Source organism: Xiphophorus hellerii, chromosome 17 (assembly GCF_003331165.1).
Source record: "Xiphophorus hellerii strain 12219 chromosome 17, Xiphophorus_hellerii-4.1, whole genome shotgun sequence".
Classification (NCBI taxonomy): Eukaryota; Metazoa; Chordata; class Actinopteri; order Cyprinodontiformes; family Poeciliidae; genus Xiphophorus; species Xiphophorus hellerii.
The window spans coordinates 7,501,970-7,519,808 of record NC_045688.1 but is presented as its reverse complement, the minus strand read 5'-3'; the positions used below and the strand labels follow the sequence as shown (position 1 = coordinate 7,519,808).

General features: G+C 37.4%; 2 protein-coding genes across 2 annotated transcripts; both read right to left on the bottom strand.

Moving 5' to 3' along the window:
• Nucleotides 1-47: 47 nt before the first annotated feature.
• fgf23 (fibroblast growth factor 23) lies at nt 48-5,773 on the bottom strand. The gene is made up of 3 exons (XM_032589764.1): nt 4,011-5,773; nt 3,819-3,922; nt 48-1,944 (listed from the first exon to the last, which is right to left on the bottom strand). The coding sequence occupies exons 1-3, from the start codon at nt 4,243-4,245 to the stop codon at nt 1,486-1,488; spliced, it is 798 nt and encodes a 265-aa protein (XP_032445655.1). The 5' UTR covers nt 4,246-5,773; the 3' UTR covers nt 48-1,485.
• A 299-nt stretch (nt 5,774-6,072) lies between these two features.
• Nucleotides 6,073-16,223, bottom strand: fgf6b (fibroblast growth factor 6b). Its single transcript, XM_032589767.1, has 3 exons — nt 15,264-16,223; nt 14,775-14,878; nt 6,073-9,988 (listed from the first exon to the last, which is right to left on the bottom strand). The coding sequence occupies exons 1-3, from the start codon at nt 15,604-15,606 to the stop codon at nt 9,812-9,814; spliced, it is 624 nt and encodes a 207-aa protein (XP_032445658.1). The 5' UTR covers nt 15,607-16,223; the 3' UTR covers nt 6,073-9,811.
• Between the last annotated feature and the right edge of the window lie 1,616 nt (nt 16,224-17,839).

The window sequence follows — 17,839 nt, the reverse complement described above, 5'->3', positions numbered from 1 at the left end:
AGTGAGTGCAAACCTGGAGAGCGTTAAGGTAGCAGACAGATGCTGAAAATGATTCCTTTTCTCTTTATTTTGCACCAAATTCAAGCAAATCTCCATCAACAACAACTCCAGCTCATACATTCAAAAGTAAACCTTTATTTTTAATTTTTTTAGCTTGTATGTACATTATAACTGTAAAGCATCCATATAAATACCATAAATAACAATAAAGGAATGGATTTAAATAAATAAATAGTGTTTGGGTTGTTTTTGTTCTGCTGGGTGTCCAGCACCTGATTTTTTTTATCACACAAGAGGTCAAATTTAAGCTCAAAATTATGACTTTGTTAAAGTTTTTTACCCTGTAGTCACCTTCTTTTCAAGTCACGTAATGGATGGTGGACAAATACAGTTAAAATCAACTTTTAATAATTGTTGTTAAGGTTTATCAAGTAACAAAAAATCTGATATGTAAAAGCAATAAAATAAAACCCCAACTGTACTAGTAGCTGGAGTACAGCTGGAGTACTATATATATTTATATGTTAGATTTTAAGCGATGCCTGGCTGGCTTCACACCAGCAGACGGCCTTTTGGTCCTCCAGAGGTAGGATAAGTCAGGCTTCTGTCTTGGGAAAACATCTTTGTGGGTTTGTTAGTGTGGGAAGAAAACCCACAAAGTACACATTTACATTTGAAAATATTATTTCTACTGAGCTTTGTTAGTTTTGAAAAAAAACAAAAAAAACAAAACAAGTAAATACATGGAATATAATTTACATTTTGGAAATTTATCTAAGTATCTAAACTACTATTTAAAAAAAGGGTTGAATCTAAAGATCTGATTTTGGTGAATGTTACAGATTATTTAAATATAATAGAAATTGTGCAAAAGTGATTGCAACTCAAGTGAAATGCTCCACCTTCAGTGTGTAAACACTGCTTTTCTAAATCATTCACCAGTAGTTTGGCCTAATCTAAAGACTTTAAAGTAGCAGAATGTAACTTTTATAATTAAAAAATGTTTTTTTACATATTTGTTTAAACTCTCTCCATGTTGTAACAGTTTGTTATGAGACAGGTAATCTACGGAAAGATCAATCTCCACCACTTCTTCCCTGGGCTACTATGGCCATATGAAGAAATGCAACCAAAAACAACAAATCAGAGCCAGGAGGAGGGTCTTACTGTTGTCAATCATCCTCATGTACAATGCTAAATGTGCTAATGGAGGAGAAACATCTTACTGTTACAGGAAAACGATTTATAAGCAGTCATTTGTGTCATTAATGATAAATAGCATTAGCATTCATGCAGAGGGGTGATTGACAGCACTAAGACCCGCCTCCTGGCTCTGATTGGTTGTTTGTAGTTATCTCTGGAAGAAGACAGAGGAGCCAGATTTTTTTGTCTCATGCTGTCAACAGTGTCAACAAATATGTAAAGATATGTATTTTTAATTAAAGTTCCATACTGCTGCTTTAAGAGTAGTTTTCCCCTCTAAGCTCATCCCACGGTGCCGGTGCTCCAGGGGCCAGCCTGTCTGGAAGACTGCACGTTCCAGGGGTCATGGTTGGATGGAGCCTGCTGCGGCGTCTCCCTGGAGACGACCCCGTCGTCCCCAACCTCAATCTCCACCTCTGCCTCCACCTCCAGGTCTCCGTCGTCCTCTCGCACTGCCCTGGAGTCCGAGCCGTCCTCGGTCTGCCGGGTGAGGGCGTTGTGTGGGTCTGAGGGGTCCACCACTTGGTTCCTCTTCCCCCTGTGCAGCAGGAGGCGCTCCAGCGGCACCGTGTTCTTCTTCGGCAGGAAGAGGGCGGTCTGCGGCAGATTCTGACCCACTGCGTACACCTGCCGGGAGCCCTCCAGGTTGAACAGGATGCTGTTCCGGGTGGAGTAGTATATGTCCCGGTTGTTCTCCAGAAGCTTGTGGTTGAACAAACATTCCTCCCTGAGACAAACAGACTGCAAGACGAAGAAGGTTTGACATTAATCATCACTTTGGTTCGTTTTGATAACCGGGTCAGAGGAAAAACTTCAGCTGCGTAACCTCTAACGGCCAGCTAAGCTCGGTTGGCGCATTCGTTCTTTGGTGACCTAGCAACAACTCACTCTGGTTACCAAGCAACGGCCTTTTGAGTAACTTGCGCTGTAGCAGTTTAAGGTTCCTCCACTCTGCTTCCTAACTGCTTAAAAATAAAAATAAAACGGCGTGGAGAAAAAACAGGAAAGGTCACGCCACCAGTTTGGTAGAATTTCAAATATTTAAAACAACAAAACTAATCAATAATTATTGATATCAACCAGTATCAGCAATATCGTCCAGCCCCTTGATTCAGTACAATGTTTTTCTTTTATCGGTCTATATTGTAAATAATTGTTGGATAGAGTTACATTTTTGTCACTAAAAGTGTTAATTTTAAAATATATATTTTAGTTCGTAAATGAATCAAACAGTAAATTCTAACAAAATATGTTGTAACAAAACCAAATTCTATGGTAATGTCTCTGTTGGTTGAGTAAGTTTTACAAATTTCAGAGTTGAGTATTTTTTTTATTAGCATACACAATAAAAATGAATTTTGAAGTTATAAAGATTAGTCATTTAAATTATTTTAATTTTAACCAAGTATTGTAGTTGGATGTTGAGGCCAACCAGACGTGCAAAATGTTTTTAATGCTAAAAAAGAAAATAGTAAAGCTTCAATCAGTAAATATAATTGAAATAAGTTTCTACAAGCTAGTTTCTTATTTAATTTATTAAGTTGTCAAACTAAAATAAATGTAATAAATTAACTTGGATAGACTTCTTGTTATCAGTTGAAGCAATAATCTAAGTTGGATCAATTATTTTTTCCAGTTTAAATGGTTAGAGTTTAACTTGCTTTGTTCAATAATTTTAAACATTTCAAAAATTTTAATATGTCTTTCAGAAATTAAACTATAATAATTTATTGAATAATTGTTAAAGTCTGAAAATAAAATGTTTACCACCTGCACCAGCTTTATTACTTATTTATTAGTTAAATTCCTACCTTTTTTTTTATTAGTGTGAGCTGAAGAAATTTAATTATTTACTTTTTTAATGTTTTTAATAAAAGTTAGCAATATCTCCATGAAACAGCTGTACAATTTTATTTGACTTTTTTTCTACTTCCCCCTCCCCTGTGATAAACGTTTCTTTACAGCACAACGAGTTTGAAAGAAAAAAGTAGAAAAAATAGTCAAATCAATCAATGAAAAGTTCTTGATGTTTTCTCAGAGACATTGCTGGAAATCCACAAATTAATTCTAATTAGTTCAACTTCATTTGTTTAATAACAGTTATAAAAAAAAAATGTACCAGTAAAGGAAAGTTATATTAAAGCATTTTAATAATTTTCGAAACGCAGAAATGTAAAACAATAATTGGCCTGAAACTTGGCAAAAACAGTATCTTCGAATTGCAATAATCTTTAAACAATGTTTTGTTGTTGTTTGCGCAATTTACAGTTAAAATGATGATGGGAGTGAGAATGTGTTGAAATGTCCTACTGAAACTACTTTTGTGTACTGGAGTAGAAAACGGCGTCACAAGTTGTGCGTAAAGTTGTGCCAAACGCGCACAACACAACGGTTTAAGCAACTGTTGAATGAAATCAAATGCGACAAATTATATTGTGAAGCAACAATTAAAGTAAAAATATATTTAAAAACGAATCAATTAAGATTGAAACGCAGCGATAAGAAGTGCGTCAAGGTAGATAAATTGCGCAAAAACAAGCATTTAAAAGCAAAATTTACTGAAAAATCCGTTTTTCTGAGGTTTAGTAGTGATGTAAATGACAGTGGATGCTTACCGAAGTGTAGGGGTTGCCCTCTGAATCCATACACAAGTAGCGGTTGCTTTTGACTCCGAAGATCGCCACGCGCTCCCGTGTTTCAGCTTTCAGTAGAATTACACCTGCAGGTGAAAAAAAATCGACTTTAATTGTTAGAGACTGATATTTTTTCAGCCTTAAAGGGACAGATTCATGTAAAGCAGAGCTTACTGTATGACGTCCTGGACGTGGCTCTGCGCACCGCGCCGTCCAGCCTGATCTCCAGGTAGAAGGTGTTGAGGTCGGTGGAGGTCTGCAGGTGGACGTATCTCCTCGGGTTCCCCCAGTTGGATCCAGCCAGTGGGGACGGGTTCGGAGAGGCTTCCCCGATGGGAAGACCCTGCAGGACGGCGAAGAGGAGCGCCAGCACGGTGTTCCTCATCCCCGGTCGCTTGCTGACGTCCATCCTGCTGGTTTCCACTGGGAGCTCTGTTGCGCCAAAGTTTGCGGACTGCACCTTTTTAAACCCCTCCGAGCGCCACTCCTGCTAGGAAAAAAAGCAAAACAGTCGCCCCCAAAGATGTGCGGGCTGCTGCAAACGGAAGGACCACTTCCACCTCGGTGTGTTTATCCCAGAGCTGTTGGTCAAACACGACTCGTATTTTTGGTTACACTTCTTTCCTCCTCCACTTTAAACTGTTTGTTAATAATCCTCCGGTTCAGGTTGTCATTTAGAGTCACTTTGCAATTATAACAAATACTAAAAATTGACCTGAAACCGTTTAAAATAAAATTACGATTTTTTTGTGTGATTTTAGATTAAAATTAATACTTCAAATGACATTCTTGGCAACTTTTGCTCAAATGTTATATACGCACTTTGTCCGTCCTATTTCTTACTTTAACGTGCACCTGCACGTCTCCACGTTTCCACTATTTCACCAGCAGATGGAGACATTCCCTTACTCAGGATTAAGCCCACAAAAGAGGCTAAAAAGTTGCATCTTATTGAAAGAATGCAGAGACACAGGAAACAGTAAACTGGCTATAATTATGTTTTCTAAAAAAAAAAAAAAAAAAAAGCCTGCTCTTGAGAAATTAAGCTTCTGTTTTTCTGTAGAAATTTAAATCTTTTCCACATTTAACTTGCTTACTTCTATTAGCCTAAATAAAATTGTGCAAAAATATAAATAAAGATGATTTTGAAAATAAGAATTGGCAGCACAAGTTTGACAGTTTGATTTCACTGTGGATTTTTTTCTTTCTTGGTGATATTTCCTACTCTTCTGGGCAGTGAATTGATTGATTTCTTCGGATTCGTGCCACTTTTATGTATAATTTGTACATTTTTCACCATTATGCTTGGCAGTTATTGTATATTGGAAAACCTCATCTTTACTACTGCGAACTTTCGTTGAACCATAAAACTTTTCTCTAGAAAGTAATTGGCTTGTCCAGATTTACACTGTGGATAGCAATGCATCCTTCAGTGTTTCCTGAACAGTTTTAAACATTCAAACTAATTTTCTTTCTTCCAAGGGAGATTATTGGGGATAAATTGTTTAAACTTACACAATCGAGAGTTAAATTATCCCAAACGAACATCAACATTTGTTCATTACTCGTTAGAATTGCCTTTTTTAATGCCCCAAAATCCCAGTTGTGTTAAAAATTTGCAGATGAAGCATAAATGTTTTGTCAGTACAGAAGTTTCTTGATGGAAAAGCAAAGCAAGTCGCTTTGGACTTTGACTTTTTTGTGACCCTCGTTTTTAAAAAATTGATTGTTGTTAAATGCTGTATGTAAACTTTTGAGCAGCACTGCGTTTTTTTCCTAGTTCTAGAAAGAATGGAAGAATGAAAATCACTTGCGTTTCCAGATTCTGTCTCATTTCCTGGAAAACAAATAACTTAAACAGCTTGTATTGTCTTTTTATCTCATGTTGTTTGAGAAATGTCTGCAGCGGTGGCTTTCTGAGCAACTCTTAGATTTTCCCAACAAAGCACCGACTCTAAGACAAACCAGAAGATGTCAGCATTAACTAGTCTGTTTCAGGGCGAGGGAGCATAATTATTTAATGCTGTGTGCCAGATATAAACTCCAGCGTTAGTTCATCTTCTTGTCTAATTTTAGATTAAAACTATAAATAGCGCAGAGCTTTGCCATGAGTGTCATGGATGTAGTTTGTTGACGAACTCAAATGTCCTAAACAAAGTCAAATTCAGTGGTTTTAATTGTTTTTTCTACAACCTTTAACTTTTGAATGCGGACACAACACATCATTAGCCACACGTTTAAAAAAAAAAACTAACTTTTATTATTTCTTGTCTCTGGAATACAGTAGATTGCTGTGCACAGCACATACGTACAAAAATAAAAGGAACAAAAATAATTAGCAAATGTCTGCCCACAGAAACAAATCACTACGGTTTGTTTCTTCTTGTTTTACAGTGATCAGCAAACCAAAACTAAGGCAGGAGGTGAGGTATATGAGAACAGAGGAATCGAGAACACATGAAGCACGCGCCTCAAAACTCAGGCTGCTGCTGTAACATTCAAACATAAAATGACATTTTCCCTACCTTCACTTAAATTAAACTGAAAATAAGATGTGGAAAGAAAAATAAATAGCAAGAAAATCTTTTTTTTTCTTTTTCCTTTTTTGTTTGAATAAGATTTGGATCAAAGCTGAACGCTGAGTTTTAAGTATCAAACACATTTATTTGCTGTTGTTTACTGATCAAGATGTCCGCTTTAAAGTGCTACTAGAGACATCAGACTTCTTGATGTGCAAGTTTAACTTTTACTTTCTTAGCCTAAATCAAATTCCGAGGAATCTCCATAGGAACTAGCATGCAACCTCATCTACAAATTCGTATCTTTGTTTCTTTTAGGAAAGTTTCTTCATCCTTCTGAGCTGAAGCGGTTTTACGTGCGAGGAGACATGAATCCAAACGGCGTGTCAGCATGAGGTCAGGACAGACGGCGGGTTTGCAGCAGCAGAGGTGAGCTCAGCATCTGCATCATCACAGACTGCATCAACTCTGCAAAGGTCCTCGCTACAGAAACACCACCGCTTTGAGGAAAGAGCAGGAAACATGATAAAAGATGCGTTTTTAGCAGTTAACAGATGAAATCCGTTGGAAAAAAACAAAGCTTCATTCAGTTCTTTGTGAAATTATTCAAGTACCTTCAAATTTGACGTATGTTTCAGTGTTTAACTGGGACTTTATGTGATAGACCAACACAAAGTAGCACAAAATTGTGAAGTAGAAGGAAGTAGGTGCATGGTTCTTTTACAAGTCATCTCATCCTTCACTCTGCAAATAAAATCCATTGCGATCGATAACCTTCTGAAATTACCTTATCAGTAAATACTTGGTGAAACAGCATCAAGAAGACCAAGGAACAACGCAGACGGGTCAGGGATGGAGTAGTGGTAACGTTTAAAGGGAATCTGTTATGTAAAATTCATATTTTGATTATTTTTTTGTACTTCTTCTGAAAACAACTCAAGAGCTTAAAAAACCACTCAGCTGTTTTTGGAAATTTTTTGGTGTCTGGAAAACGAGCCGTTTCAGAAACTGTTGAGTCACATTCACACAGATGGAAATTACTGTAGCTTATTAATGTTTTTTGCACCTTGTCTCCATTTTAAATAAGTCAAACTAAACATCCAATGGGCACTGCACGTTACCTATCAACCCCAGCAAAGTCCAGCCCGTTACCTAGCAACCCAAGTTGAGCTCTAGCTTGTTTGGTCAGCTGATTTTACCGCTGCATGCGCTGTACAATGGCTGCTGAAAAACAGAAGTGTTTTGTTGTTGATCTACTATTCAGAAACCACTTGCTGAATTCTTGTCAGTTGCGCAGGAGGCTCTGCTAATGCTTTTCAAAAATGTTTGGTTGTATAATTGCGCATCTGTTGGCAGCCATTTTCACGTGTGAGTTTAAATGTTGAGTTTAAAGTGACAAGAGAAGCTCAAAATAGGCAGATTAAAATCTCATTAAGAATTATTTAAATGTAATGAACATGTTTCGCGTCTCCCATAAACCGATTCTAATCTGTTTAAGGAAGCACAATAAGTCACCTAAAACAATATTTCAAGGTGTGAGCATTACATAGATCTCTGTTCAATGCATCATCTGAAAAGGTAAAGAGGATAGCACAACTACAAACCTACAAAACAAGGCTCTCCATCAGAACTCACAGCCAAATTCAACAACAAACATGAATCTTTTTCCTTCCACTTCACAGTTATTCTCATTTGCATTGATATCTCACATATAGTTTGTAGTTTTAGCAGACACGTGAAGCGACATGAGCACTTTTAAAAACATGATCTAAATTCCTGTTGTGGACAACAGACCACCCTGACCACAGGCTGCTCAGTGACTCTGACCTTGAACTAAAAAAGGCTGAAATGAGAGGAGGAAGCTGACAGGTTAAAACTGGAATCTGAAAGGTTCCTCCCTGCAGCGGGTGAAGGTTGGGGGTAGCAAACAGGCAGAGGTGGACAGCGCAGCCTGTCAAGAGTTCAGGTATGTGGGGAAGCGCCCCTGTCATCCCGGCAGACCCGCATTCCTGCAGGGGAGGGCCGGTTTGACAAACAAAGACAGCATGCACACGTCTTTCCTGGGTTTAAATATTCCTGCTTCCTGTCGCACAGGAATGAAGCAGTTAACAGCTGCAGGAACTACAAGTAGATCCACTCCGGTGGAGTCTGGGGAATTCAGAGAACGAGGCGAGAAAAACATCTTTGGAATACTGAACGAGAATATCCGATTCGTGAGTCGGCAAAACGGCCTCCACCTTCTGCTTTGTGAACAAACTGCTACTATTTATACCTAAAGCCCCTCCTCCTCTGTGGAGAAATAGTTAAGCCTTAATGTAGGTGCTGAGCGCCAAAATTGGATTTAGGTCTGAAAAAGACAGAAAGGCTGCAAATAAAAATCCCAAAAAACACAAAACCAAAGACAAACCGAGTGTTTTAAGTAGCATCATTGCTGGTTTCTTGTGCAGCCTTTTGTATTTTTTGTGCTACAAAAACGTCTTCTTTTAAACTTGCAGCTATTTACATTGTTTTCCATTTCCTTTAGCAGCTAAAAGCTTCGCATTTCCAAAAAAAACAGCAGCACACTCTTCTGCTATTTGCTTCGTCCGCTCAGTCGATAATTGTGCAGAAGCAAGCCAGGTCCGACCCGAACCGTTCCTCCATGCTGTGGCACATATGGATTTCCACCCTGTTTTCTTAGCTACACAGTTAAACAACTGGCCTTGCGCCAGCCTCCATGGCCGACCGTTCTCTGGTCTCAACCACAGATTGTTTATTACTTAATCGATCTAATTACAGAAAAGAAAATAAACCAGAGATAGCTGGCCCCCTCCTCCCTCGTTCCCCCTCTACTGAGGCCCTCTCTCCGGAGCGTCAGCCCTATTTCTGACTCGCCCGGGTGTCTCTTACACAGAGGTTTAAAGGAGGCCAGCAAGTGGGAACACCAAGGCACCTTTAAATCGTGCAGGAACGAAGTAGTGCATTTAAATTTCTCTCTCCCCTCCACTGCAGGACAACAGTAACCGAGCAGTGAACCGTCAAGCATTTAAACGTTTCAATAAAACGATAAACTCAGCGGATATTTGAGCAGAAGTCCATGCAGTCCTTCATCTAGTGAAGTGGTTCGTTGAGGTAATAAAAAGTATTCATTTCACTCTTTAAAAGCACAGCATTTAAGCTCATCCTCCATCTCAGAAAAGTAAGTGGCGTGTAGTTCAGTTTCAGCAAGCACCAAGGTAAAGTGGGACAGGGAAGGGCTTTGACTCGCCCTGTCCAAAAAAACAATAAGCAGCAAAGTTTGGCATACATTTACAAACACGGCTATCCAAATATACACATAAATATGTATAACAGAATAAATATTTGTGTTTTCCTTCGCAGTTCATGGGTGCGTCTGTCATGACTTTCCATTTCTACATATTTGTTACCTGGAGGAACATCCACATGTGCAAATTTCTCTGAAAATGTCAGCTTCTTTCATAGTCGCGGGAGGAAATGTGTGACAGTCATGGCGGTGGTCGCCTTGTTGCCTCGCTTTACCCGGCCGTGCTTGCTCAGGCCGATGTAGAAGCCCTTGTAAACAAAAGACTCGTAGGCGTTGTAGTTATTCGGCAGCAGCGTCTCCTTGAACTTGCATTCGTCCTTGAAGAGGCTCTGGATAAGAAACATTTACGTCAGTAAACATCACAAACCAAATGTTAACACGCACTGTCTAAAAAGACGCAATGCTTTTTCCTAATTGGTTGCATTAAATGTAGATTTGGTAGTAACTACTTACATTTACTGGAATAATGTTTTGGAAAAGATGTACTTTTAGGAGTATTTTTACTACTTTGAGCCTGAAAAAAAGTCTTACCAAGTATTTTTTCTAGTTTTATACACTTAAAAAAGATAAAACTAACTTGTAAGTAACTGTTCAGCAACATATAGGAGGCTGTTTTAGTGAATAAATCCCCAATAATGGTGGGATAATGTCTGGTTATAAGTGAAATAATCTGCTAGTAAAACCATTACCTTTTAATCAATACTAAATAATTGTTGACTTAAAACAAACTCCTATATTTTGCTGAAAACGTATTCAAGTGTACCAAGAAACTGGACCAAAAATACTTGGTAAACATTTTGTTAAAGTGTACTTAAGTAATTTTATCATGAAGTATTGCTACTCTTACTTCACAGAATGAATAACAAAATTATTTTGACCAAAGATTCACCAGATACGGGATTTTTTCAAAGAAATTGATTTAGAAAATATTTTCATTTTGGTCTTTAAACTGCCAAAATTTCCAGATAACTTTATATTTTTGTCCGTTTGATGATGTACTTTTAAATTAGTAAATGTTTTGATGAGTTACTCAGCAACTGAGTAATTTCTTGTCAGCTACTTTTTACTTTTACATGATTAAAAATATGTTGAAGTAGCTCTACTCTAAATCGAGTACAATTTTTTGGTAATTTTTCTTTGAATGGTAGAAAAATCAAAAGAAATCAGCAAAATCCTGATCCTCAAACAACGAGATGTGAGTTTAAACACTCTGAGAATGTTGAGGTGCGTTCTGTGTCTCAGAAATTAACTTATTTTGCTTTGGGATTTAAAACAAAAGCTAAAAACCTTGTAAGGATGATGGCTGACACTGATTACAGAGTTATATTATTTGTACCAGCATGGATTGAAAAGCCAATCAGAGAGGAAGAAGAAAAATTTGTTTGGAAAAGCACTGAGGTTGCATTTGATTTGTCTCAGAAGTTACAGAACTGGAAACGATGTTGGCGTTTGTTTTGTTGCTAAATACTGTTGGCAATAAAATCCAGTAATTCTTTCCATCTGAAGTGTTCAAACACAAAGTAACATGTCCACATTGATATTTTACAGCATTATGTGGGGTCACTTGGTTTAATGAGGTGCAATCTATTAAAAGTGATAATAAATAGCAGCTTTTACAATGTTCTATATATAGTTCAGCCATTTTGGGTGCCGAGCTGCAGATTGCCCTGTGACTTTCCCATTCAGAGCTCTGACTCCAGTTCTTTATAAGACTGGAAACGGAGAAGATTTTGACTTCTGAGTCACAAGTAGTGAGAAAAATACTGAGGTGTAACTGAGCATTTAGTATTATTAATCAATAAATATGTATTTTTATTATGTTTTTGAGAAAAAAGTATCAAATTTGCAAACAGTGCCTTGCAGAAATTATTATTATTGTCAAACTCATGGTTCAGGGGCCAAATTTGGGCCACCTAAGCTTTTATGTGGCCCTCTAGATACTAGGGAGACACATAAATAGTTCCTAAATATTGTTTTGCCAATCAAATCAAAGCAGTTTTAAATCTGCATTATTCCAAATTACATCAATATAAAAGAGTTTGGTATTGTTTAACTGAAAGAAGCTGTCATCGAATGCAGACACCAATTTATTCATATTTTAGCAGTTTAATGTGGAGTATTATCAATGCATTTTGCCGCATCTCGTCCTTTGACCCCAAATAAAATTGAGTTTGGCACCCTGATCTTAAACTTATTCACATTTTCCATGTTGCAGTCACAAAGTCAATTCATTTCATTAGGATTTCATGCCACAAACAAACACAAAGAAGAGCATAATTTATTTTACAAATGATAATCTGAAAAGTATGGCGTGCATTTGTATTCACCCCCTTTTACTACGATACCCCTAAAAGAAATCAAGGGTTGTTTTTGCTCTTTGAAGGGGCGAAATAAGTAAACAGGCTCCATCTGTGTGGAAATTAATCTCAGAATAAATCCAGCTGAATATTAGTGAACAAACAGCATCATGAAGAATAAGAAACCCAGCAGACAGCAGTGGAAACATCATCAAAAAGTATTACAGTTAAATTTCAGCCAACGCATTGTGGGAAACTAACTTACAAGTAACTTTTCAGCAAAATATAGGAGCTTGCTTTGAGTAAATAATTCATTAATATTGATGGCAGATTATTTCATTTACAACAAGACATTTTCCCACGTTATAAATGAAATAATCTCAGTGAAACTACAACTTTTTCATCAATATTAATTTATTATTTATTTAAAAATAAGTCCTTTATCTTGCTTAGTTAGTTTTTAAGTATTTGCACTAGAAACTAGAATAAATAAATTGTAAGATTTTGTGTTTTTGCAGTGAGGGCTCAACACCGTGAACAAACCATCCCCACAGTGAAGCACGGCGATGGCAGCATCATGGTGTGTCATGCTTCAGTTAAGGGGAAGGAGCTAAAAACTGGAGGTCTAGAGAGGAGGGAAACAGCCCTAAACATTAAACCAGCTACAATCCAATGGTTTACAATCGAAGATAGTCAGGCATTAGAATGGCCCAGTCAAAGCCCGACTTTAATCCAAGTAAGAATCTTTGATCAGACTTGAAAATTAATGTTTTGTCTGAAATTTTACACACATAGAAAACTGGTAGAGACATGCACCAAAAAGACCTGCATCTGGAATTACAACAAATACAAGTGTACTCCACACTTTTCAGATTTTTATTTGTAAAAAGGTTGAAACCCATAAGAATTGTGTCTTTTACTTCACATTTATGTTGATCTATCTGATAAGATTTTTCTAATATCTGCTTTGCTACGTTTCTAAGGTCCTATATGACATGTAGTGGCTTTTTGACTGTTGGCATTTTTAAGAGAAACTTCAGAAATATTTTCCAAAACCTTCAATTATCTCAGTTTTATATTGAGCTTTAACAAGCAAGCAACGCAGAAATGTCAGAATCTTCTTCAAATTTTAATTTTAAAATATTTTTGTTATTGTTTTACTTGTCTTTCAAATTATGCATATAGATTTATTTTTAATTTTTTCAAAATAAAATCATAAATTATAAAACAAAGTTTTATGCCAGTACGTTTCTTACAAATGGAATGACAATAAAAAAACAATAATGTATCCATCTTGTTTCTTATTGTGACCTTAAATGTGACCTTGACTAACTTTATGAGTCATAAATATTTTAATTAACTGTGATTTATGACTCAAATAATAGTAAATCTGTAGTTTTTATGAGCAGTGCATGTAATTGATATTGTGACTGAAAACTAATAGTCATCACGTTTTGGCATAAGGTCTAAACTGATGGGTTTACGGAATGTTATTGATATGACAAGTCCCCCAATTTAAAAAAAATTATTTTAAAAAATACTGAAAATAACACCATAAAACAAAAATATTGCAAACTATTCAAGTACAACTGGAAATAAATGACAAAATGATGAGTTTTGCAAGAGTTTGACTAAATTTGATGAACTTTTTAGAGATGAGAGATTTTTTAAAACCCAAAGTCAAAACTAAAGTTATATTTCTGTTTAAGGAAACCAGAGAGCAGATCAATTTTTACTTTTAAAAAAGCAATAAAATATAATATTCTAGAGATACAGAGGCATATTGATTCAGTAGAGTGCTGCATCATTACAAAGATAAAACATACTTTTCTTTATTATTATTTCTATAAATACATATTGTCTGTTTTGTGTTTAAAGATGCATTTATATGAATTATTGATTGATCTTAGTTGCTTATTAATTCACTTTTGAGAGAAAGGGTTTACTTTTTCTTCAAAATACTCCTTTTGTTTACATCAACATTCAACATGTTCATGTTTTACTGTAAATGAATAAAATAAACTTTTTCACATTCATTTAAGGCTTAAAATCCACATCATTTAAAATATTTCAGTATTTTGGTTATTTATTAAGAACTTTTAGTTCCTAAATAAACATTTGCAACCATTTTGTAAACATTTAATAACAGTTAAATTACATTTCAGCAAATATTCTGTCTTAATTAGTGATGCACATTTTAATTGAACCTCCCTCCTATTTCAAATTGAACCATTATAAAGTAAGAAAAAAACCCTCATAAACATAGTTGAAAGTATTTTTTTTTCTGTTTGAAACTTAGTCTGTTTACGTTAATAAGCATAATCAGCATATAAAATAAAAATGGTTACAATTCCCCACATGTCTCTACATAAAAAGAAAATTTTAAATAAATCAATTTCTTGTACAATCATTGTTTTTTCTGTGTAGGTTCTTCTGATGACAGTAAAAATAAAATAAAATGCATTTTTAAATGAAAAACGAATTACTGGTTACATCATTGCTAAATATTGAATGAAATAGTTATAAATATGATTAATAATCTGATTCAAAGACGTTTTGGGGGGGAATGTGGGATTCTGACACTATTGAATGGTAAAACTGTTCACTCCAGAAATCAAAATAACAGACGGATTAAGCATTATAAATACCATAGACTGTGATATTTGCAGCATAGATTGTACATCCCATTGATTCTCTCTCCCCTCCCATCATCAGGATGTATTAATAACAGAATAAAGCACCGGATGCAGCAGCAGCTCTGTGTGAACTCCGCTTACACTCAGCAGAATGTGGGACTGAGTTGCGCACTGTTACGTACCGTTCCGTACAACCTTCCTCTGCTGTTCATTGCGACAAACAGCTGACTCCTCACCCCGAACAGGCTGATCACCCCTCGGTCCACGGTGGAGATCTCTATCAGACCTGAATGAGACACAATGTTAGAAGGAGGCAGGGTCAGTGCGACGCTGCGCTTCGGGACAAGTTGAAGTGGCCTATGCAGCAGTGATGGGTGTAACCTTGCAGGTGCACTGCGACTCGGATGATGCTCGGTTTTGTGTGCCGTAATCAGCTTTATGCATGTTAGACATTGCGGGTGGTTTACAGCGTGCTGAGAGCAACATGAGTGTCCTGCAGCGGGGTAAAAATAAGTCAGCGTCATGCATTCGTGTCATGTTTTCGAGCTGCACGGCGCTCTTGTTTTTGCTTTCGGAAACTTTCAACCAAAATATCATGCAAGGAAAAACCCGGCTCTAACTTTCACACGGCTACACTCGCTTTTGGATGCATTTTGCAGGATTCAACTCACTGTATGGGTTTTCACTGTGCACACCGCTTATCCTGCCATCCGGGAGCACCTGCAGGTGAAACCCAATGCCCACGTTGCAGTACAGCCGCCGCACTCTTTTGATGCCCTGCAAGTAGTCGCTCTGCCAGTTCAGCTGCGATCTGCCCCCGTTTACACCCAGATAGGAGCGGGAGAAAAGCGTCTCCCACTTCCTTTCTATCAAAGTGGCGTTAGTCCTGTTCGGGGTCGGGAAAGAGGAAGCGATTGCCCATAGAGAAGTCCACAGAACAATAACTGCTGGCAGCGTCCAGTGCGTCTCGGCCCCGCTGCGCATGCTGTAGTGACACCTTTGCGCAATGGCCATCCAGTTTACCTTTGGGGCACCTGGTTAAAGTTACCTGCCCTAAAAAAGCAACTCTTCTTATCTTCTGTCCTTTGGCATGTTGGCGATGAAGGTTCAGAGTTTGTGGGTCAGAATAGATCAGGGCCCCATGGCCCGAGATCTGAGCGAGTGGAGAACAGAACGCGTCGGAGCTTGGATTGGTGCCGGTGGCGATGACCATCTTTCGCCGCTCCGCGCCTTTGTACAGGCAACGCTGGCCGTGGAGGGGGGGCACCACTCACTGCAAGATCAGCTCACCTTGCCCCCTACTCTCTCACATCCTCAAATGACATCACTGTGACTTCAGCGCTGCGTGCAGCTCCCCCATTACGAGTAGGAGGTGGGAGGAGGAGAGTGCTCCTGGACCTCAGCAGCACCAGCAAGTCTGATTGGAGTGATGGGGGGGCTGCACCTTCACACCAGCCTGAGGCAAGTCGGAAGGACTTAGAACCAGAGCTTCTTCCGGTGCTTTTCAAAATAAAACCGTCTGCTTGTCAATGACTGTGCAAATATATTGTTTGCACACATATTTCTACAGTTTCACGGTTAAAATCAGCAAATTGATATCCAACAAAATTAATCAGGTAAAAACAAAAAGCAGTTTTCAAATGATTTTATTTAACAAAAACTACAGTATGTAACTTTTTTTTTTAAATTGTTTTTTCATATTTATTAAAACTGTCATCATGTCACAGTATAATATGAGACAGTTAATATGGAAAAAATCAAGCTATTCCACCTCCTCCCTGAGATACTACTGTCTGCAAAAATGGCAAGAACAACCAATCAGAGCCAGGAGGAGGGTCTTAGTGCTGTCAATCATCCTCATGTACTCTGTGGAAATTTACTAATGGTGGAAGAAAACTTATGTTTATGTCATTGGTGGCTATGCTAACTAGCCTTAGCATTAGTGGCAGGCTATGTTGTGGTGAACCAGCTGAGAGCAAGTAGGAGGTATGAGCATGAAACTAATTGACAGCGCTAAGACCCTCCTCCTGTCTCTGATTGGTTGTTTCTGACATAGTAGTGTATTTTTTTTAAAGTTACTACTGGGAACACTGGGAGAAGACAGAGGAGTTAGAGTTTTTTCACAGATTATCTGTCTTATACTATCACAACATGATCATTTTAAACAAATGTGTAAAAAAACCAACAAAAAACCCATATTTTTGTAAAAGTCAAATGCCATGTTTCCAGCCTGGCATTTGCCAGGTCATATGATCTTGTTTTAATTCAATAATTCCTCAATATTGATGAAAAATGCAAATTATAAGTTAAGTAATCTGTAAGTGGAAGAAAACATTTTGACTTATGGTAAAAATGTCTTGTTCAATATCAGATTATTTAATTTATAACTTGCATTTTTCATCAATATGAAGGAATTATTGACTTAAAACAGACTCCTACATCTTGCTGAAGAGTTACTTCTATATCTAAGTGAACATTTCAAATTTTTCAAATACTTGAAAAATGTTGTGTGTTTGCAGTCCATGGCCAGCTTTCTTTCAGCCAGCTGACGGGGATGAGAAACGCTGCATTATTAAACTTTTTCCTCCTTATTTTGAATGGAAACCAGCCTATTTTTCCAGTCTTCCTCAATATAACAGAGCTAACTTGACCTAGATCCTCCTCACATGGGAAACCTTCAGAGGGTGTCTGTGAGAGAGAGAGGGAGAGTTTGGCTTTTATTGGCATTGAGCGAGCATTGGAGAGATGGATGGATACTGTGTCCAGGGCCCAAATTGGGACCGTGGTCATATGTCCTGGCAGCCTGCGGCCTTATTTAGAAGGAGGTGTAAAAACAGTCTCGGGGGAGCAAATGGCAATCCTGTCTGACGCTTCCCTCGCTGTTTGTCCAGGAAGTTTACACAACCAAAATATTCTCCCAGGTCAGATTGCATATTGTTATTATTGTTATTGTAACTAGCGCACTCTCCAGCACGAAAATACAACCTGCATGGATCAAATTCATAGAATACTTTTGTGTTTAGCTCCACAAATCAAGTCAAAATCAGACGTATAGACAGATAAACGCCAACCTGATGAATATTAAGCAAAATGTAACCACAACATGAAGTCCATTCAATAATTATTTTAGCTAGGATCACTATATATAAATAAATATATATTTATTTATTTATTTTTGACTTACTACAGACACCTTATCATTATTATTATGGGAAAAAAATATCTTCTTTTACAGATAAATAATAAA